At 40.5% G+C, this 21160-nt stretch overlaps 3 protein-coding genes across 4 annotated transcripts in view; 2 read left to right on the forward strand and 1 right to left on the reverse strand.

Moving 5' to 3' along the window:
• The first annotated feature begins 156 nt into the window (after positions 1-156).
• Positions 157-3291, forward strand: LOC102782720 (ATP synthase F(1) complex catalytic subunit beta, mitochondrial-like). Its single transcript, XM_006788504.3, has 10 exons — positions 157-329; positions 837-1010; positions 1091-1265; positions 1449-1570; positions 1672-1856; positions 1983-2141; positions 2229-2351; positions 2435-2647; positions 2741-2942; positions 3042-3291. The coding sequence occupies exons 1-10, from the start codon at positions 224-226 to the stop codon at positions 3137-3139; spliced, it is 1557 nt and encodes a 518-aa protein (XP_006788567.1). The 5' UTR covers positions 157-223; the 3' UTR covers positions 3140-3291.
• ccdc89 (coiled-coil domain containing 89) lies at positions 2649-6760 on the reverse strand. 2 transcript variants are annotated; one of them, XM_006788503.3, is made up of 8 exons: positions 6579-6760; positions 4972-5444; positions 4705-4835; positions 4503-4639; positions 4323-4399; positions 3617-3689; positions 3413-3506; positions 2649-2902 (listed from the first exon to the last, which is right to left on the reverse strand). In XM_006788503.3, exons 1-7 carry the CDS (start codon positions 6636-6638, stop codon positions 3420-3422), a joined length of 1038 nt encoding a protein of 345 aa, XP_006788566.2. In that variant the 5' UTR covers positions 6639-6760; the 3' UTR covers positions 2649-2902; positions 3413-3419. The 2 variants fall into 2 exon arrangements, with proteins under 2 accessions (XP_006788566.2, XP_006788565.2); XM_006788502.3 differs by having other exon boundaries at positions 3590-3689; positions 6579-6759.
• Positions 6761-7511: 751 nt separating this feature from the next.
• lrp2a (low density lipoprotein receptor-related protein 2a) overlaps positions 7512-21160 on the forward strand; it is a 52791-nt gene continuing 39142 nt past the window's right edge. Inside the window, exons 1-12 of the mRNA XM_006788505.3 lie at positions 7512-7616; positions 12650-12757; positions 13059-13181; positions 13464-13580; positions 13999-14109; positions 14246-14359; positions 14448-14564; positions 15113-15256; positions 15370-15489; positions 17780-17908; positions 18232-18401; positions 20590-20813. Coding sequence (XP_006788568.2) covers positions 7547-7616; positions 12650-12757; positions 13059-13181; positions 13464-13580; positions 13999-14109; positions 14246-14359; positions 14448-14564; positions 15113-15256; positions 15370-15489; positions 17780-17908; positions 18232-18401; positions 20590-20813 — 1547 coding nt within the window. The 5' untranslated portion in view covers positions 7512-7546. The remainder of the gene's footprint in view (positions 7617-12649; positions 12758-13058; positions 13182-13463; positions 13581-13998; positions 14110-14245; positions 14360-14447; positions 14565-15112; positions 15257-15369; positions 15490-17779; positions 17909-18231; positions 18402-20589; positions 20814-21160) is intronic.

Raw genomic sequence — 21160 nt, forward strand, 5'->3', positions numbered from 1 at the left:
TAAATACATAAATAAATAAAAAAATCCAGTCCAAACCTTTCAGTTGGAGTAGTTGGCCTGTGAAGGACTAATTCCCTTTACCTGTTGGAAATGTCGGCTCTGCCCTCTAGCGGTGTATGAAGGCATAAAATCAACTCATACCGCACATGCTCAGACAGGCCCGGTTCAGCGGTTAGAGATCTGCCATAAGCAGAGTGCGCCGTCACCTTCAGCCATCTTAACCATGTTGGGTGCCTTGGGACGGTGCTGCAGCGGGGCTCTGCAGGCTCTGAAGCCTGGTTTCAGTTCTCTGAAGACAATCCCCGGGAGAAATGCGGCTCTCCATTCCAGTAAGTAAAGTTTAAAACTGTGGCCGACTGTCAGCATTATGTGTCGCTTGTTACTACAGCCAGTAGATGCGAACCCGGCGGAACAGGCCTGTACCATTAAGGCTCCATTCATTGAGGATCAGTGGGTATTTTAGCCAAACAGAGGATCTAAAATATGAGCGAACCAGTTATTTAGGCATGTTTTGGCTTCAGGTATTTGTCTTTACTCCAGATATGTTTTACTTCGCTGTCTTCCATGAATGACCTTCGTAAGCGGGTCATTGTTTTGCCACAGATCCTGTGCTCTCGCTGTTCCAAAGTTTTAGTTAGTCTGTGTGCTTCAGTTACAACAGAATACGGAAGTGCATTTAAGAAAACCTAAAAATGTGTCAGTATTTTATAGTTAATCTGCCTGCCCTCTAGATGTACTTCAGTTCACTTGCATAGGTTAATTTAGTATGCACGGTCTCTCTGTGAAGCATGAACTGTTGCTGTCATGTGCTGCCATTCCTTTCACTGTCTTTTCAGGCAGGGGTTATGCTGCCCCAGCTGCTCAGGCTTCGCTGGCCAATGGCCGGATAGTAGCTGTGATTGGTGCTGTGGTGGATGTCCAGTTTGATGAGGGCCTGCCTCCCATTCTCAATGCCCTGGAGGTGGCAGGCCGCGAGAGTCGGCTGGTGCTGGAGGTGGCACAGCATCTGGGTGAGTGTGCTGAAATGAGCCAGCTGAACGCTCCAGAGTGAATATTTGTCCTTAATGTCTTTCTTTGTGCATTCATTCAGGTGAAAACACAGTCAGAACCATCGCCATGGACGGTACTGAGGGTCTGGTCCGTGGTCAGAAGGTTCTCGACACTGGAGCTCCCATTCGAATTCCCGTGGGCCCCGAGACCTTGGGCAGGATTATGAATGTCATCGGAGAACCCATTGATGAGAGGGGTCCAATTAGTACAAAGCAGTGAGTATTGAAAGGATTTAAACTTTCCCACTCTCTGTGAATATCTCAGCTTGTGTTTGTTTTACTCAAATAAGAGTTAAAATGTGTCTTTACTATTAATGGGTTTGACAGATGAGAAAGCACACATGGCACCTGTCTTATTCAATTGTAAGCATGTTTACAATAACAAACATTACTTGGCAGGACTGCTCCTATTCATGCTGAAGCCCCTGAGTTCACTGACATGAGTGTGGAGCAGGAGATCCTGGTGACTGGCATCAAAGTGGTAGATCTGCTGGCACCCTACGCCAAGGGTGGAAAGATCGGTTTGTTGATTTTTTTTTTTTTTTTTTTTTAAATCCACATTTATTTTTTCACACAAGAATTCTTTGTTAATTTATTATTGTGTATGCATCATTCCTTAAAGGTCTGTTTGGCGGTGCTGGTGTTGGCAAGACTGTGTTGATTATGGAGCTGATCAACAATGTGGCGAAGGCTCACGGTGGTTACTCTGTGTTTGCTGGAGTGGGCGAGAGAACCCGCGAAGGAAATGACTTGTACCATGAGATGATTGAGTCTGGTGTCATTAACCTGAAGGACACGACCTCAAAGGTCAGAGCCTTTTAACAAGTTAGCTGTTAAAACATACGTAGTCATTGTATTGTAGCAGTAAAAGTTTGGTTTTTAGCTGTTGGATTTCAGTTAAGTTTCCTGGGACTCTTGTGTTGTGTTTCTCAGGTGGCACTAGTGTACGGTCAGATGAACGAGCCTCCAGGTGCTCGTGCGAGAGTTGCCCTGACCGGTTTGACTGTTGCAGAATACTTCCGCGATCAGGAGGGACAGGACGTGCTCCTCTTTATTGACAACATCTTTAGGTTTACCCAGGCTGGATCAGAGGTTTGAAATGGAATAAATAAAAAATACTTTTTGTTAGACCTAATAGTTATGTTCTCTCACTTTAATATTTATACCCTTATCCTCCAGGTGTCTGCTCTGTTGGGTCGTATCCCTTCTGCCGTGGGTTACCAGCCAACACTGGCTACTGATATGGGTACAATGCAGGAGAGAATCACCACCACTAAGAAAGGCTCCATCACCTCAGTACAAGTAAGAAGTCCCAGGATGCTAATCCTAATTACATGTCAGTATGCTCTTGTTTTCTGGTTTATTTAAACTGATTTGTGTTGCAGGCTATTTATGTGCCTGCTGATGACTTGACTGACCCCGCTCCAGCTACCACTTTTGCTCACTTGGATGCGACAACTGTGCTGTCCCGCGCTATCGCCGAGCTTGGTATCTATCCTGCTGTGGATCCCTTAGATTCAACTTCCCGCATCATGGACCCCAATATTGTTGGTTCTGAACACTACGATGTTGCCCGTGGTGTGCAGAAAATTCTTCAGGTAAGATGTATGCCATTACAATTTATTAATAACAAACAATCAATACAAAAGGCAAAAACTAATGACTGTTTCTTTCTTTCTTTTTTTCTGTAGGACTATAAGTCATTACAGGACATCATTGCTATCCTTGGTATGGATGAATTGTCTGAGGAGGACAAGTTAACTGTAGCACGTGCCCGCAAGATCCAGCGTTTCCTGTCTCAGCCCTTCCAGGTAGCTGAAGTCTTTACTGGTCATTTGGGCAAGCTGGTCCCTCTGAAGGAAACAATCAAAGGCTTTAAGAGCATTCTAGGAGGTAAAGTGCACCACTGATATAAAAACATTTTTTAAATGGCATCAACTTGATGTGCTTTTTATATTAATGGTTATTGTTGGGGGTTTTTTTCTCTTCAAGGTGAATATGATGCCTTGCCAGAACAGGCTTTCTACATGGTGGGCCCCATTGAAGAAGTAGTCCAAAAGGCTGAGAAACTGGCCGAGGAACATGCGTAAACGATATCTTTCTGAGGCCGGAAAGTTTTAAGATGAACATTTGTACAGTGTAATTTCTATTTGAGGAACTTCTAACTTGTCATGCTAAGTATGTTTGTTGTGGTTCCATTTCTCTGGAAGATTAAATTTAAAGAAAAAAAAAAGAAAGTAAATTGTGTTGTATCCATGGCTTCTTTTCTTCTTCTTTTTTTCCACCCTTCCCTCAAAATTGTCCACAAACATGCATACTTGTTCACAATAAATAAAAACCATCATATTGATTAGAAAACATACCAGATGTTTAGCCAGTTATGTGGCGCAGCTTTCTATTCAGCTCCCTTTCCTGTGTGAGGAGGCTGTCACTGTGTTCCTTGAAGGCGTCGAAATCCTGTGAAAATGAAACATTTGGAACATGTTCTCAGCCTCATTTGGGCGACCATGAAGTTTTGCAGACTGCCTATTTCAATGCACCTCTTTTAGCTTCTCAAACTTTCTCACAGATTGATCAAGAGCAGACTGGAGGGACTTCACTCTTGCATCTTTGTTAACGGCTTCTACTTCACATGCAAATCTGAAAGTCGAGAACAAACGTAAGATCGCTCTCATCGCTCCCATTTGTGCTTCAGTCTTTCTGTGTGTGATCCTGGAAATAAATCTTAGTATGCCATGTTGAAGGATGTCGCAATTCCTAGTGTGTTAAGAAGAGAGCGGAGGCTCGCTTACAGAAGTTAAAATGAAGGGTGCACAGAACTATGTTTACCTTCAGTGTATAAAAGAGGTGAAGCACACAACTGGAATAGACAAATCACAGAGGAAGGAGTCCATAAACTGTCTGTATTTATAACTTGTTTCAGTTAAGATGATCAAACCTTCTGGCCTTCACTGTCACTGTGATTAAGAAAGGTAGATATACCTTGTCATATTGTAAATTAAAAGAATCGATTAATATAAAAGAATAGCATGAGCGCTGCAACACTGGAGATCATAAAGTCTTAGTCCTGCAGTGCTGTAAGTAGCATAACAAAATTTATAGTGCAGATGTTAAACATTCTCATTTGACACTTTAAAGTGATGGCTTGAGCCAAAACTGTGATACTTCTCTAGTGGGAAGGGCTAAGACACGAGGACAGGAGTAGAGGAGAAAATAAGAAAGTCAGTTAAACTTTGAAGTCTTACAGCAATGTAACGTAAGCACTGCTAGTACCTCTCCAATGCCTCCAGTTGCACTTTCTTCTCTTCTTTGCATTTTGTCTCCAGGTTCTGGATTTCCTCCTGTTTCTCCTGCATTTAAGAGCAGTTTGTATGTTAATGAAGCCATTCATTCATTCATGAGCATTTGTGTGTGTTTATTAGTTAGAAGAATGCTGTTTTTTTTTTTATTAACCTGTATCACTTTGCCTCTTTCCATAGAAAGACACAAAAACTTGTCCTTCTCCTTCATGAGATTTGTTATTCTTTCTCTCATTTTGATTTCATTCAAAGCTCGCTGTTCTTCAGCCTCTTGTAGCTGCTGCTTCAGTTCTGTTTGCAGAAGGAAAGACATTATTTTGTAAACTGTAGAGATAGACCTATAGTTTTCTACGCACCTTTGCAGTTGTCCACAGCCTCTTTGTGCTGCTGGTGTGCATCCTGTAGCTCATCGATTAGTGATGTTTCCCTGGCTATATGCACATTTTCTTGTCCCAGGAGTTCCATCTGGCATCCAGCTAATTTCTCCCTTAAGTTTTAGTGTAAAATAATTCAAAGGAAATTAACAACTACATATTTAATGATTTTTATTACTGTTCAATAATTCTTGTTTTTCAAAAGTCTGAGATTGAATCTCATTAGATTAAAGCATTAGAGTTAATTACCGATATTCCTTTCTCTTGTGTGCATATTTCTCTATCAGCAGTTTAACTTCTTCCTCCAGTTTTTGCACTAACACTTGGCTGTCGTGTAACCTCTGTGAGAAAAGCGATTCATTCTCTGACTGCAGCTTTTCGTTTTCGAGTTTTAACCGGCTGTTATCGTTTTTATACTCCTCCATGAAAGCAATAATTGCTTGATTGTTGGCAGCTAAATCCATAAATCTTTTCTCCAGTATCTTTGATTTGTTCCTTTCCTCTTCCAGTTCTTTCTGACAGCGTGCCACTTGGTCCTCATGCTCTGCATTGATTTTCTGCAGGGCTTGATATCGGAGAAACACCTCGTCGGCTCTGTTTTTCAGAATGCAGATCAAACTTGACTGCTCATCTACTCTGGACCTCAACATCTTTTCCTCTGTTAGATCCTCCGTGGGAAGACTTTGAAGTTTCCCAGGTGACTTCTGAATGCAGTCCATATGCTGTGAAGAAAGGAAAGAAACCTAATGTTAAAACATGGCAATAACTTCTCTCACACCAATCTGACAAGGCAGGCAGCTGTCCATCCTGAGCCTGTGTATGTAGCCGTGTAGACATGGTTAAGTCAACCTTCTCCTTAGTTAAAACTCAGCATCAAAATGGGGACGAAAAGCAATTTAAGTATTTTAAGTAGTTCAATTCATGATTCAGAAATTTAAGTAGTTCAAATAACCAGATGACTTGTGGAAAAGCATCTCTGAATGCAGAGCATATTAAAACATTGAAGCAGATTGTCTACAACAGCAGAAGACCATTTTAAATGGGGACAAGTCAGCTGGTGAGTGTATTTAACTCAGGGATGTCAAAGTCATTTTACATCGTTGGCCACAAACAGCCCATTTTGATCTCAGCCAGTGAAACTCCAATTTTAGTCAATGTAAAAAGAAATTTACTACACATTTAATCAATGCGATATCTTAATACAAGACAAAGAAGAGAAATTTCAACAGTATGTCTCAGTTTTTCTACATGATATATACATGCTGCATAGTAATTGAAATAAATCTGTCAGCATGACTCTTTGGGCTTCAATTGTAAGACGTAAATGTATAAAATTACAGTCTATAAGATAATTACTTTGGTGTTATGTGAATGGCCATGGGATGAGATATTTAGAATAAGGCAAAGTTGTAAAAGCCACCTAATAATATTGGAGCCTTCGCCGGGCTGATTCTGGACCCGGGCCTTACGTTTGACAACCCTGGTCTATTAACTATAGCGGTTAAATGTACTAAGTACAGTGCTATTGTTGTGGAGCAATCGTACAATTGCTCATAATTTTCTTTAAGTACATTATTGGGCTAAATGTACTTCTGCGACTAAACACTTTTAGGTAATTAACGGTTTTAGATACTCTGCGCATCTTAAAAGATCGCTAGCTTATACTTTTTATGTTACCCATCTCTTATTATTCTTTTTAGCATGTTTCCAGTTTATTCACACACTTAGCTCATTTAAATTTATTCCTCATTTAAAGAATTTAAGTAATACAGCAGTACTTAAAGTTAAGAATTGTCGAGAAACTAAACTTAGTATTAGTTTGAACAAACTTTTTTGTTTTGCTTTTTTAAACACACCTTCACCTCGCTGCCCTCCATCTTCATGTTTTCCTCTGCATTGCTCTGTGAAACTGCCATGTCGAGTTCATATAATACAGATTTTCAGTCACATTTTTTCCGTACCTAACTTCCACTTTTTGTTGAAAATATCTTTTAAAAGTCTCGGCAGTTTCGGTTGCGCCGTCGCTAATGGCAACCATCTTTGAACCGCCCTTTTTTCTGATTTATCGAGTCCCACTATTCGGCCGCATGAGGGCGATGTTGAGCTTATTATCGGCCGCCAACTTGGTTAACAGTAGGTTTGTTTTTGTTTTGTTTTTTAATATTATTATTATTATTTTAGTAATAGCAGTTTATATTTTTTATTTTTATTATTTTTTTGATGATTGTATTTTTCCGTGGCGCTAAATTTATATATTTTTATTTTAGGGAGATCATTACACCATAATTCCGTTAGTTTACCATTAGATAATCCAATAATCATTTGACCTCCTTTTGCAAAGCACCGTTACAAAGACTCTTAACAAAGTGCATTTTTGTCGTCATATGTGCCAGAAACATGGTCCTTGCTTGGGCTCTAACCAACCATACTGGGATTAAGCTCTCTGCCTGGGCCTTCTTGGACGCCCTAGAAGGCCTTGTTGTAGTTGCATGCTTTTTTATTTAGTCGCCCACTCTTTATTTTTCCCCCCAAGAACCAGTAGGCACCCATTTCAATCCCTAAATCAAAGTGATAGCCCGCTGAGAGTGAAAAATCACTGGCACTGGGACGAGTCGGACCTTACTCGGCATTATGCAGATTCCAGAGCCCAGAGGGATTTATCGTGAGGGCCGAGGCTGGGTTGGGGGAGCGGCTGTCCTGGCCTTTGTGCACGCCCCTTTTCATCAACTAGCGGGCCAAGAAAGACAGAGGAAAGCAACAGCATCCCAGCCCCAGTCCTTACAGCTCCTCCATCTGCACAGCGGAGCTGGACGGACCAGCCAGGATGTGGAGAGCACTGCTACTTAAACTCCTTTTTGTCCTTATATGCTGTGTTACATGGCACCACTCTGAAGGTAAGTACTGTGATTTCTTTAACTTTTTTTTTCTCTGTCCACACAGGATGTTAGCTGAATGACTCATTGAGGAACTGCATAACTGTTGCGCTGCAGTGCACTTGTTGCACATAGGAAAAAATATGAGAAAACTAAAAATCAATCATATTTGATGGAATTTAAAGAGCAAAAGAAGGTGGAAATACTATTGTTAATGATTCAAAAGCCTTTGGTTTAGTGCCTGCACTCAGGATGATACTGTATTTTTATTTATTTATTTATTTAAATTTAGCCACCAGGTAAAGTAATTCTGTCTGTGGCACTAAATGCTTTTCCACATAGTATTACTTTAAAGGTTGAGCACAAAGCCTTCCTCACACCGATTGGAAGTTATCTTGAAGAACTTTTGCCTGAGCTTTACTGTTGCTAGGTAACAGAAAAGAGCATGTGACTTACAGGCAATCTGCGAGGACTGTGGGCCACTGGTACAAATCTCATTCAGTGGAGCAGATTTTACGCTGCAAACCCACCGATTCGGCTCAGATTCCAGCTTTATTTTCTAATGCAAGAGAGAGAGAGAGAGAGAGAGAGAGAGAGAGAGACACACACACACACACACACACACACACACACACAGACACACACGAAAAAAGCTCACACACTGCTCTTTATACGTGACAGTCTCATGCTTGTCTGTTGTGTTAGGAACACGGCTAAGATCTTACTTCTCAAATTGTAATCTGCTTTCTTTTTGCTCAACCCTTAGTATGTAAGCTCCTTACTGTGAATCAAGCAACTAATTACAGTGCAGCTGCTGCAGAAAGGAATCATTTCTAACCAAGAGAGAAACAGTTTCAAGTTTTTTTTGTTTTTTAAATAAACCTAAAGTAAGGCCAATGCTACAGCTTTTTTATTTACTGTTATGAAATATCCTAGACCTATTTCCTCACTGGCTAAAAGGCAGAAAATCGGGCCTGTCTATGTAAAAAACCCAACAAAAAACAAAGACAATATCACTGTACCGTATAACTGAGACTGTAGCATTTTTAAAAAATCACTTGGCATTTCCTTTGAATCTTGGCAGTTGCATGCAACTTGAAAATGAATTTTGCTGATGACAGCTGAAGGGCACAAAATGATGACTTGAGAAAAACAGCAGACGTCCAGCACACTTAGTCAGCTTGTGCATGTCGATCATTAGCTTGGATTAGTTGACTGCTTAAATATTATTTATTTATCTTTAACCTGAATTTATGAATGACCACTCTGTGTTAAACCATATTGCTGGACATTGCCTCCCTGGCTTCCCTGGTCTGCTTTGTCACTTAGAATATAAGATTGGTGATAGCTTGTTTTACTGTGAGGGGGGCAGGGTACTTTCTAATCTCTTCCTGATCCTCCACAAAAATCCTTTAGTTTGATAACTGTTTCTTCCAGGACCTTCTGGAAAACATTATCCAGGCCTTGAGCTTGATACTACTACTGAATGCTTACACTGGCATTAATAGCTAACGTGACTGTTTGAGAAGATTTCATGGTGCTGGTTTATTAACTATTATCTGCCATTTCTGCTGTTTTGGATGTGTTTTGTCAGCAAGTTGAGCTGTTATCTCCAATTATCATTTACCAGGAAATCTTAATAGCCTATTAGGCGCATAGTGCAAACTTTAAAAGCTCTATAAATGCTTTTATTTAAATATACTAACATACGACATACAAATTGGAAGACGTAGATTACAGACTGAAACCTATTTTTAGTTCCAGTCTGTAATGACGTCAATAAAAATGTTTTCCTTGTTGTTGAAACTTTTCGAGACTTTTCAAGCTCAGCCAGCACGTGCACCTTAAACCTTGTGCCTGTGGCCAAGCGTCTTTCCGGTGTAGGAGCCTAAGTCTGCATGCAACAGTAACACTGCGGGAGAAACTGGAGCACAGTTGACACAAATTGAGAGCAAATCCTTTTGGTAGCTCCCCCGTTAAAGTCCACGTTAAAGACACCAAGGATGGAGTTTAGCCTCCAACCAGCTGCTTTGTGAGCTGTGACACACAGCGTAGAGGAGAAGTAAGATGTCCAGTAGCTGTGTTATTGGGTTGTGACAACTTAATTTATGATTCCTTTCACTTACTGTTTTGTTGGGGCATGCATCAAAAAGCTGAGCATTCCTCGATTCCAACCAGACCAAGGCTTTATTCCTCGCCCTATTTATGCCTTCCTTTTGTTCACATGCCACTGCCAAAGCTGCCTCGTTTTTTGTTTTTTTTTTTAGACGTTTTTGAGTGTAGCACTAAGAGCCAAAGTCACTTGTTTGGCAATTGACTGCATTCTGCTGCATTGATTTCCATATGAAATGGGCAGCAGCACTTCGCTCTGACAGCGTTTCATGCTGCCAGCAGACGTTTTCTCAACTTTTCTCCGCTCACATCCATTGAGTGCAGAGGGCTGCACCAAAACAAGACGGCACTGATGAAAGCGTGAAGACTTCTTTTGACATACCCCATGTGACAAGAAAGAGATGTTTCACAACAGTTTTTTTCTTTTTGTCAGAAGGTGGCATATAGTATGTTCTTCTCTGGTTCTGCAGCTTGTAAGGCTTACTTTCCTCTACTTTTTTTTAGGACGACACTTCAGAGTTACGAGTTTGCATCACTGCTCACACCTCTGTTGTGCCATTATAATTTCACAGAGGGATTTAAGGCGTTTGGGGGGCTTCATTCGGAGGAAAATTCCACTCGTACGCTTCTTTGTCGGGCGTTCTTATCCTCATCCTCAGACAGAGTAGTGCTCTTTCCTGCTGTGGGTTTAAGTTGCTAATTAGAAAAGACAAAGCCAGAAGGAAGGGGAAAGGAAAACAACAACATTACAGAAAAGCCTCAGCTAAAACTCTCATTAGAAAACACTAATCATCACCCCCCCCCCCCCCCCCCCCCCACACACACACACACACTCACTTAAAAAAAGCATTCTTAATAAGACCTTTGCTTTGTCCTTTCTTAATTTTGACTGACTTTCTCAGTTTAACAACATAATTTAAGGATTTGGAAAAATGTTCTATTGTGAATGTAAGAAGAAACCTAACACAAGATAGTGCTGTTAAAGGTTCGGCATCAGTGCACGGTATCTGTCACCATTCCCAGAAGTAATGCTGTCAGGAAACACTGGCTGCATTTGAAAGCATCCAGTAGATTGGTTTCTTCCTGGCATACTGGCCTTTAAGGTGTCACTGTGCGCATTTATAGCTTCTATACACCTCTAGATTTATTTCAGTGGTAGAAGAAGTACTCAAAATACTTCTCTCTTTAAGTAAATAAGGAGAAATACATAAATGTTAAAAGACTTCATTGCAAGTAAATCTTCAGCATGAAAACTGATTTCAGATAAATGATGTAATGTAGTGCCAGCAAGATGTAGTCAAAGCAGAAGGCTATAAAAGAAGTGTTTGCCCTCCCTGAGTTAAGTATTGTTACATGTCATTAGATAACTAATTGGCAAGCATCAATGGGTAAGCAGCATGCTACTTGCTTTTACTTGCTTTCATGTCACAATAAAAATTGTCACCTTAAAGTGTACTTACTTACAAATCACGATTATATTCTTATTTAAGTCTTAATGAAGCATTTTTTCTGGAAAAATCACTTTCTTTTAGATGTTTACATTGATAGGATTGCGTCCAGTTTCACAGTCAATAGCAATAAATATATTTTTTATTCCTTTTTTCTCTTTTTGAAACTCCTAGTTGTCCTGCACAGACAACACTTCTTTTTATCAGCGTATATATGCTGTTTTTGTTTAACAGATTTAGTCTTTTTGCTACTTGTGTCCTGCATCCAACGCTTCTTCCACGCTATAGTTGAAACCTCTAGGATCATTGACTTGTAACAACGACCTCCTTTGAGCAAGTTTGTGAGCAATTTTATCATTAGTAAACTGAGCAGGAAAAAAGGTTTGCTTCCTGGATAGCTGCTGGCAGAGTTAAAAATGTGGCCCTTTTTTTTGTTGAGTTGGTTGTAAAGCAGTTAATTGGAGACAAGAAGGCAACCTACACAGCTATTTTAGTGCAGAAGCACCGGCAGTGACCACACAACTGCTTTAGAAGCAATCTATCATTAAAATAGTCCATAACTCAAAGCAATGATAAACTCTTGGCGCTAAATATAGTCTGTGTTTCCTTTAAATAGCATTTAGTACCATCACTCAACTGCCCGCTGGCTTTTCTGACCTTGCAGACACATTTTCACTCAGCTAAAGCTGAATTGCACCATAACAATGTTTCCTTGTGGCCAAAACCATTATTGTGAAATTGTAAAGGCATGATATAGGTTACTAAAGCCCTAGATTTTAGATAAAAACTCTCAATTTTTAAAAATTCTCAAGAAGGTATTTGATCAAGGGGGAACGTTGTTTTCAAAATGCTGGATAAGACAGGACAGACAGACCCCCAACCCTGAGCATGCACCACCAATCACCACCTCACACTTCCTCTCATAAAGAATTTGGGTTGAAATGGCTGCGGTACCACCCAGTACCAGTATTTATTCTAATTACATTTCTGACTGGACAGGAAAAGCATGCACCATAAATCAGGCTGTCAAAGAGCCCATCAGAATTGCACATTCCTATTTGAACGGGGTCTGATGGAGTGCTCTGCCTCTGAACTATGCTGCTTGAATCAATCTCTCCTGGTAAACGTCAGGGAAGGTAGAGCCGTGGTACCTTATCTCTACCATTGCCCCTCAGTGAGAACATCAAAAGGAAGCTTGGGAAGAGCGCAGTGAAGGTTGTGTAACTGTCGGTTGGATGGCTGGCACGTTTGTCTCCAAGGCTCATCAATGCTGTTTGCAACAGACTATATCAGAGAACACCTACCCTCCCTCCCCATGGCCTGTTTTTCAATGCATATATAAAAGACAATTGATTCATAATTTATTTGTATTTATTTATGTTTTGTTTTGGACAGGATGACAAACAGGAATACAACTAAAATTGAAATTTAACATAGAATGCACATTTTGGGGAACAAAAGCTTAAGCTGAACTCAAGCTGTGATTGCATGTAGGATGTGAATTGGGGCAGTTCCGCTGCGGGACAGGTCGATGTATCCCCGGTGACTGGCACTGTGACGGGACGTCAGACTGCGTCGATGACTCTGATGAGCACGACTGCCGTGAGTTACTTATTAAATTGCATTTTTTGCCAATATGATGCCTGCAATGGTTTTAATATTTCATGTACAACGCTTGTTAGATGTGAGTGTTTTCGGTAGTGGAAGGAACTAAATCCTGCTATCGATGAAAATATATTGCAATAAAGTGTTTCTGTGTGTACAGTAATTAGTAACGTTAGTGTGGTTGTAGCTGAGCACAAGTAAAGTACAAGTAATAAAAAAATACACTTGATCAGCAGTAAAATTTGTACTTCTGGATTTCATTGGGGAGGTGTAAGTAATGAAATGCTCTGTCTCACAGCTCAGGTAACGTGTGATAGCAACCATTTCCAGTGTCTGAGTGACGGCGAGTGTATCCCAAACCTATGGGTGTGTGACGATGAGGAAGACTGTGAGGATGGCTCAGATGAGAGGCAGCACTGCCGTAAGTATATTACATCATTATCCTATTATAAAGGGAGATGTTTGGTGATTAAGTAAACCTATTAAAAAATACTTAGAATGAAATATTTGAAATAATTTGAATTCTTGCAAACATAAACTATGGCCATGTGGGATTGAACATTGAAATGTTTAACAATGACCCCCCACATAGTCTGTGGGACTGAAGTAAGGTACGGTGATGACTTTTAAGTCCCTTTATCTACAATAAAATGAAATTTGAACTGCACATAGATGAATACAATTTTTTTTTATCTCTTCCTAGCTGGAAGGACATGCACCAGTGGCCAGTTCAGCTGCAGTAATGGTGCATGCATCCCAGGAGAGTACCAATGTGACCGTCTGGCAGACTGCTCAGATGGTTCCGATGAGAGAAATTGCCGTAAGTCTTCTCCAAGGTGGTTCCCCCCTCTTTTTTTTTTTTTTTATCTCAGGCTCCTGTGGCATTTTAATCAATTTGTTAAGATTAAGAGGCTCGCTGACTGACAGAATGGACCACAATATGCTTCTTGTTGTCAGAGGTTGATTGCAGATTCTTTGGTGGATTAGTCAAGCTGAAGTTCAGCTGCTATGCCATTATTGTGCCGACATGGTAGACTCGCAGCATTGCACACGGTGGTAATCTCACAATTGCATAAAGAATGCTGTGGCAACTGCTGGTGCTGTGGTGGTGCTGTTAAATGTTAGTCTCTTATCCCTCCTATTCACAGAGCTTTTCACGTGTTAAAGGCTGAAAAGAGCACAGTTGTCAGGCTGATTTAAATGCATAACATTTGCCTGATGATGGGTTAATCTTACAGATTATCCCGAGTGTACACAGCTGAGGTGTGCCAATGGGGCCTGCTACAACCGGACCCAGAGATGTGACCAGATACTTGACTGCCGCGATGGCTCTGATGAGGCAAACTGCAGTAAGGAGACACTCAATTCTGGTGCTAATGCGTCAAGTGAAAAACGTTTTGGGTCTTCCAAAAATACAACCAGAAACATGACGAAATCAACAAATCAAGTCCTTTTTTTGTTCCCTTTCTGCTGTGATTTCTTTAGCACAGCGCTGCAATGCGGGCCTGTTTTCATGTCATAATGGGATGTGTGTCCCTCAACGCTACGTCTGTGACCACGACGATGACTGTGGAGACAGAAGCGATGAGCTTAACTGCAGTATGTGGCTCCCGTCGCTCTCACCATCACTAATTACTGTTATTTTGGTGCAGATAAACAAATGTCTTATTCCCCCCTTGCTCTGCAGCATATCCTACATGTAGAGGCAACTACTTCACGTGTCCCAGTGGCCGCTGCATCCATCAAGTCTGGCTTTGTGATGGAGAGGATGACTGTGAAGATAATGCAGATGAAAAAGGCTGTGGTATGTATACAGTAGCTAAAAAAATCAGTCAACGTTTATCTGCTTTATCTGTAAAATTAGAATGAGAAGCCTTGGTACTTAGCTGGACAAATAGCATTGAAAGGGGTAAGAACTGGAGCTGTGTAAACCTGATTCATCTTTAGTCACCATGGTTGGTTTGGCTTAGAGTGATACTATGCCTGTGCTCCCTTAAGTGTGGTATTCAAATGCCTCTTTGTGACACAAGATTGTGCAGCCCCCCAAAGTGCTTTAGAATTCCTCCACATGGCTGTGAAGAGTGTGTGTTTTTAAAGGATGGGCTGCAGAAGCTCTCTGAGCCCCCATGTGACCCCCCTCAAAGCTCCACTCCTTTACGTCAATTTAAAGTGACAGCCATTTCCCGGACAATGACCCAGCCACAGTTTTCTTTAGATCAGAACCACTGAATATCTGTTCTACTCCCAACAACTGTACCACCTTTAAAACTTTTTTCAGCTCTGTTTTTTATTGTTGCTTTCCCTTTCTGTGTATAATCCTGCAAAGTGGATGAATTTCTTTTTTATCTACAGATAATGTACAACGGGAGTGTTACCCAGGAGAATGGCCATGTCCATCTTCTGGCCTGTGCATCCCCTTGGATAAGCTTTGCGATGGGACGCCTAACTGTCCAGATGGAGAGGATGAAACTAACACCACTGCTGGACGCAACTGCAGTTAGTATCAACACAACCAGTGTTGTGTACTATTGAGTACACATTAGGAAATCTAATCTCACAAACGGTGTCACTGAAGAATATATCAGCAGTCAGGTTTCTTTTTTGGTCAGGTATTTGGAGATGTGCCTCCCTGAGCTGTGAGCATCACTGTCATGCTTCTCCTGATGGTGGAACTTGTTCCTGTCCTTCTGGATACATTGTCAACAGCAACAACAGTCGCACATGTATAGGTAGATACTGTAGCTATCACTAACATCTTTGACTAAACAGTGGTATGGGTGAGTTGGGATTTTTTTAATGCTTTTCGTTATGACAGAAATATGTTTCTTTTGCTATGTTTCTAAAAGCCAAACATGTGTAGTTTATGTTGACATCTTGATGCACCAAATCATGTGACGGTAGAAGTATGAGTATATTTTGAACTGTTGTTTTTTTTCAGGGTGATATGATTATATGGAATACATCTTTAACAACTTCAAAAACCAACAATTGGGTGCACAAGTTTTCATTTATTTTGGATTTTCTCTCATCCACACAGGGTGAAAAGTATGCACACAGGCTCAAATATACACAGTGGTGTGAAAATGTATTTGAGTTTCTGATTTCCAATGTTTTTTTCTGTTTGACACACTTAAATGCTTCAGATCATCAAACAAATTTAAATATCAGACAAACATAACACAAGCAAAAACAAAATGCAGTTTCTAAATTAAGGTGTTTATTATTAAGGGGAAAAAATCCAAACCTACATGGCCCTGTGTGAAAAAGTAATTGCCCCCTAATCCTAATAACTGGTTGGGCCACCCTTAGCTGTGGCAACTGCAATGAATCATTTGCGATAACTGGCAATGAGTCTTTTACAGCACCAGGGGGGAATTTTGGCTCAGTCTTCTTAGCAGAATTGTTTTAATTCAGCCAGGTTGGAGGATTTTTGAGCATGAACCACCTTTTTAAGGTCATGCCACAGCATCTCAGTTGGATTCAGGTTTGGACTTCAACTAGGCCCCTTTAAAGTCTTCAGGTTGTTTTTCTTAAGCCATTCAGAGGTGCTGGCGTGTTTTGGATCATTGTCCTGTGCATCAGCTTGGATTCACGAACAGATGGACAGACATTCTCCTTCAGGATGTTTTGGTAGACAGTAGAATTCATGGTTGCAATTACCACAGCAAGTATTCCAGGTCCAGAGGCAGCAAAACAGCCCCGGACCATCATATTACCACCACCATATTTCGCTGTTGGTATGATGTTCCCTTTCTAAAATGCTGTGTTAGTTTTATGCCAGACATAATGTGACACACACCTTCCAAAAAGTTTGGCGTTTGTTTTGTCGATCCACAGAGTATTTTCCTAAAAGCTTTTGTCTTGTCAAGATGTTTTTATGACAAATGTGAGAGGAGTGGGTTTATTCTTTCTACCATGCCATTTTTGCCCAGTCTCTTTCTTATTGTTGAATCTTGAACTCTGACCTTAACTTGTGACATGTGAAGCCTGTGGTTCTTTAATGTTGTTCTGGGTTCTTTTGTGACCTCTTGGATGAGTTCTTGCTGCGCTCTTGGAGTACTTTTGGTAGGCTGGTAACTTCTGGGAAGGCTCACCACTGTTCCAAGTTTTTTCCAGTTGTGTATAGTGGCTCTCACTGTGGTTCAATGGAGTCCCAAAGCCTTAGAAATGGCTTTGTAACCCTTATATTATAAATAAGTGTCTGTTACCATCAATAAGCTTTTTGTGTAATTTGACCACTCTTCTTTGCAGAAATGGTAGAATACATTTAAACTGGTTGGTTCCCTAGCAAAGACTGAGATTTTAAGTGTAGCCCATAAACTTTCAATATGGAAGACCCTTCCAGAGTGTTAATGTTAGTCTGCTTTATCCTTTCCAAAAACCAGTTTTGATGTGTGTTTAGGGTCATTGTCCTGTTGGAACACCCAACTGTGTCCAAATTTTAACCATCTAGATGTTTATCTGAGGTGAGGTTCAAGAATTTGGAGGTTGTCCTCCTTCTTTATTCCATCCACTTTGTGCTGTGTATCAGTACCACTGACAGCTAAACAGTCCTTGAGGATGATGCTACCACCACCATGCTTGACAACTGATACAGTTGTCTTGGGTTGGAAAGCCTCGCATTTACTTATCCTCTTCTCATTGTGGCCAAATGCCTCAATCTTTGTCTTTGTCTCAGTCTTTTGTGCTTATATACAGTCGTTCAAACGGATGATCTTGCAAGTTGTTTAGAAGTCATGATCACAACCAAGAACTTAATAGACTTTGGCCATGTCAAATTAAAATACATTGTAGAACCTTAAGCAGCAACAATCTAAGTGAATGTATTCACTGTATAACAATTCAAAAAAACCTAAAATAACTACAAAATACATGTCCATGATGAGTGTATGTAAGCTTCTGATCGCAACTGCAAGCGCAACAGACCAGGCTGAGATTCGGCTCTCGGGTGTGTTTGTGTATTCAAATTAAACAACAAGAGTTTAGTCCTCACTTGCTGATACTGATTTCTGTTTAAAGATTTTGACGACTGTTCTATGTGGGGCGTGTGCGACCAGCTGTGTGAGGACCGGATCGGCTCCCATCGTTGCAGCTGTCGAGAGGGCTACATCCTGGAGCAGCACAGATACTGCAGAGCTGATTCCTCTAGTAAGTGTTACTTTCTCTCTGTTTAAACAGTTTAACATACATAACAAATGTTCACATTTTGAAGGTTCGAATGATCTAGCCAAATGAGGTCTATTAGCATAGACACCTCTCCTTTTTGGCAGCTACTGCACACATTGTGCGAGTTTCTTTGTGGTGCATTGTTGCGTAGTAAATGTTGTTTTAGTTTGTCTCTAGCCTTTGTGTAACATAGAAAGAGTGTTGTCCGAGAGGCTGACCTCTGTGCCTTTGGCTTTAGTGAGAAATCTGTGTAAAAACGTTGGCTGCGTTCTTTTCTAAGGTTTTGTATTTTGTTTCCCTTGCAGCTGGAGTCCCTTCCTTGATATTTTCTAATGGCAGAGACCTGCTGATAGGTGACATCCATGGCAACAATCTGCGCACTTTAGTTAATTCACAGAACAGAGGGATTGCAGTGGGAGTCGATTTTCACTACATTCTTAATATGATCTTTTGGACGGATACGATCCAGAACAAGGTGTTTTATAAAGAACTGTCACATTCATTGTTTTGTTTGAGCTTTTACTTCTGTGTTAGTCATTCATGTTTTAGAATGTAAGACCAATTTCTTGTTTGTGCAAATGCTCGAGTTAGACTCGCGCTGGCCAGGACCAAATTCTTTCAGTCATCCTATAAGATATCAGCAATGTTGATACTATAATAATGGGATAGCTGTTGGCCCCATTGTGGCTGGGTCATAATGAAGGGGAAGTAGATATGGAGTGGAATCCAAATGGCCTAATCTTGAAACCTGTCTGATAGGCTGGTATGATGTTCACATACCACAGTGCAATTTTTGTAATTCAATCCTGTAGGATCTAATCACGCAGTATTTGTTTTCAGTGACACTGTCCATTAATGTGGATTCTTTGGCCGGGTAAAATGTCTTTGTTCAGATTATGTCTTGGCTTGTCTCTGCTTTAAACTGTAGCCAATTAGCTGAAAGGGTGACACTGTGCTTGAGGAAGTACTTTTACTAAGGTAAAAGTAGCAATACAAAATAAAGTGAAAGTGTTAGATTTCAAACCATACTTAAGTAAACTAAAAAGAAATAAAGTGTATAAAGTATTTATTACATACCAAAATAGGCTTTGCCAGTATGCAACCTTTTACATTATACCACTGGGTTTTAGTACTGGTATGACCAGCATTTTAACATTGCAGCTAGTTTTTCCTGCACAGTGTTTCCCAGAAAGGATTTAGTCACAGCATGATTGGAGTTACGCACATTGTGGCAGACAGGGTTTCATTTCCTCAAACCTAATAGAGATTTTTGCTGATCAAATGCTCAGAAATAAGTGTATATATTTCTGTTGATAAGGTGGCATTTTCCTTTACTGTGTTTCCATTGCAGGAAAAACCCAGGTACCTTAGTAAAAACCGTGGTTTACTCATTAAATATGGTGTCAGATTGCTTAAGTAGCTTAATTATACAGTCATTATGTCACAATAGGTTTTAATGTTGTTCTTTGTTTTAAAGTAACCACTACCTACAGCTGTTAGATGAATTTAGGGGATTAATAACTTCAAATTCATTCATTTGAAATTCTAATTTTATTTAAGTACAGTTTTCTAAATATTTATTTTCTCCGTTACTTCTCACCTCTAAAGCTAGAACAATTATTTGTTTGAAAAAGTTGAGTTTCACAGGGCTCTATGCCATGATTAAATAGCTTGTAGACCCTCCTGTTGTAGCAATAACATGACGTGCTGTGTTTTCAGTGCTGTATATTATGGCCAAAATCTCCACTTTGGTCTCCAGATGGAGCTTTGCGAACATAAGTGATGCTACTGAATGCTGCAGACCAGCAAACTGAAAAAGCTTCTGCTGTTATAGAAGCGCTCACACGTGCTGATGATCAGATAATCATTAGATTAGCAGCACCTGGCTGCTGCTTACCCTCTTGATTCCTATGTAAGCAGCAAAAGTGTACTTAGTTTTTCACAGTATTACACAGAGTCCTGTGAAAACTTTCTCACATGACTTTACCGCTGACTGGGCATCTGTGAATATTAGCCACCTCCATGGCAGCATGTCCGATTAAAAGTAGGGAGAGCACAAACAGGGCATGTGAATGCAACCGGAAAGGTTAAACTACCAGGCTATTTCCACATCTTCAGTTTCTCTTTAAACAGGTCAGTTGAAATCCTGCTTTTAAGACGTGTGGATCTTGTTTCAAATGAAGCAGAGCTGCTAAAAGCAGTGCCCGTCTAACCACCTGCACACTGCCAAGTTTTCCAAAAATCTGTTGAATTCATAGTAATGGGAGACAGAAACTTGACAGAAATGTCAAAAGCCAGAAAACTTAAATAAGCAAACATACACTGTCTGATGCTTCCTTGACTCTTGACTGTTCTAGATTGTACTTAAATACTTGTCAAAGCTTTAAGCTCTAACTGTATGCCAGTATGCAATCTACATTCATACTGGCTTTAATTTCAGTGGTGACAGACAAAATCTTGGGCCTATGGTCTTAAAAATACATACATAAATAAAAAATAAAGCTAATATTAGGGTTTACTTTAATGAGACTGGACAAGCATTATATTTAGATTCACTAGAAAACAGATGAATGAAGCCTATAAGATGTCCCTATATTTTTTTTCGTAAAGCGTGACCACCTAAAGACTAATATTCTGAAAACAATGACATCTTTTGTGTACAGGTGTTTTCCGTGGATATGGCCGGTTCCAACATGCAGGTGGTTTTAAATGTATCAGTTGACTACCCTGAGAATTTGGCAGTGGATTGGGTGAACAATAAACTGTATGTAGTGGAGGCCAGCGTCAACAGGATTGACATGGTGGACTTTGATGGAAGTAACCGGGTCACACTCATCACTGAAAACCTCGGAAACCCTAGAGGACTGGCGGTGGACCCCACTGTCGGGTAAGCACATCTCCCAGTTTCCATTCATCTGTACTTCCATTCCCAATCCCCACATTCAGTATCTGTCGTGCTCCATTGGCATGGAATAATGGGGTGGAGGGGGGGAGGCAGGTGAGATTAGCAGATTGCCCTGGGTGGATTAGTGAGGAGCAATATAAGTGATGACCCTTATTGTAATCCAATAGTTTAGTTCATGGGGGAAGGAGAGCCAGGTGGCTACAGAGAAATTGCTTATCCTAAATTAATGTACAGCCACCCACGTTGGAGACATATAGCTATTCTGTAGATGCTGGATTTAATTAAAAGAGGAAAATCCTTTAACGATTTTGTAGGAGTTTCTGTTAGAC

The sequence above is a fragment of the Neolamprologus brichardi genome, chromosome 16 (assembly GCF_056152115.1).
Source record: "Neolamprologus brichardi isolate AB-2024 chromosome 16, ASM5615211v1, whole genome shotgun sequence".
NCBI lineage: Eukaryota > Metazoa > Chordata > Actinopteri > Cichliformes > Cichlidae > Neolamprologus > Neolamprologus brichardi.

What these genes read in the sequence shown, in the direction of transcription:
- LOC102782720 (XM_006788504.3), top strand. Translation starts at nt 224, where the DNA reads ATGTTGGGTGCCTTGGGACGGTGCTGCAGCGGGGCTCTGCAGGCTCTG. An exon ending in GGTCCAATTAGTACAAAGCA is followed by an intron (nt 1,266 to 1,448) that starts GTGAGTATTGAA and finishes ATTACTTGGCAG; the next exon opens with GACTGCTCCTATTCATGCTG. An exon ending in CGCCAAGGGTGGAAAGATCG is followed by an intron (nt 1,571 to 1,671) that starts GTTTGTTGATTT and finishes CATTCCTTAAAG; the next exon opens with GTCTGTTTGGCGGTGCTGGT.
- ccdc89 (XM_006788502.3), bottom strand. Translation starts at nt 6,638, where the DNA reads ATGGCAGTTTCACAGAGCAATGCAGAGGAAAACATGAAGATGGAGGGC. An exon ending in AAAGAGGCAAAGTGATACAG is followed by an intron (nt 4,400 to 4,502) that starts GTTAATAAAAAA and finishes TCTTAAATGCAG; the next exon opens with GAGAAACAGGAGGAAATCCA. An exon ending in AGTTTGAGAAGCTAAAAGAG is followed by an intron (nt 3,507 to 3,589) that starts GTGCATTGAAAT and finishes TCATTTTCACAG; the next exon opens with GATTTCGACGCCTTCAAGGA.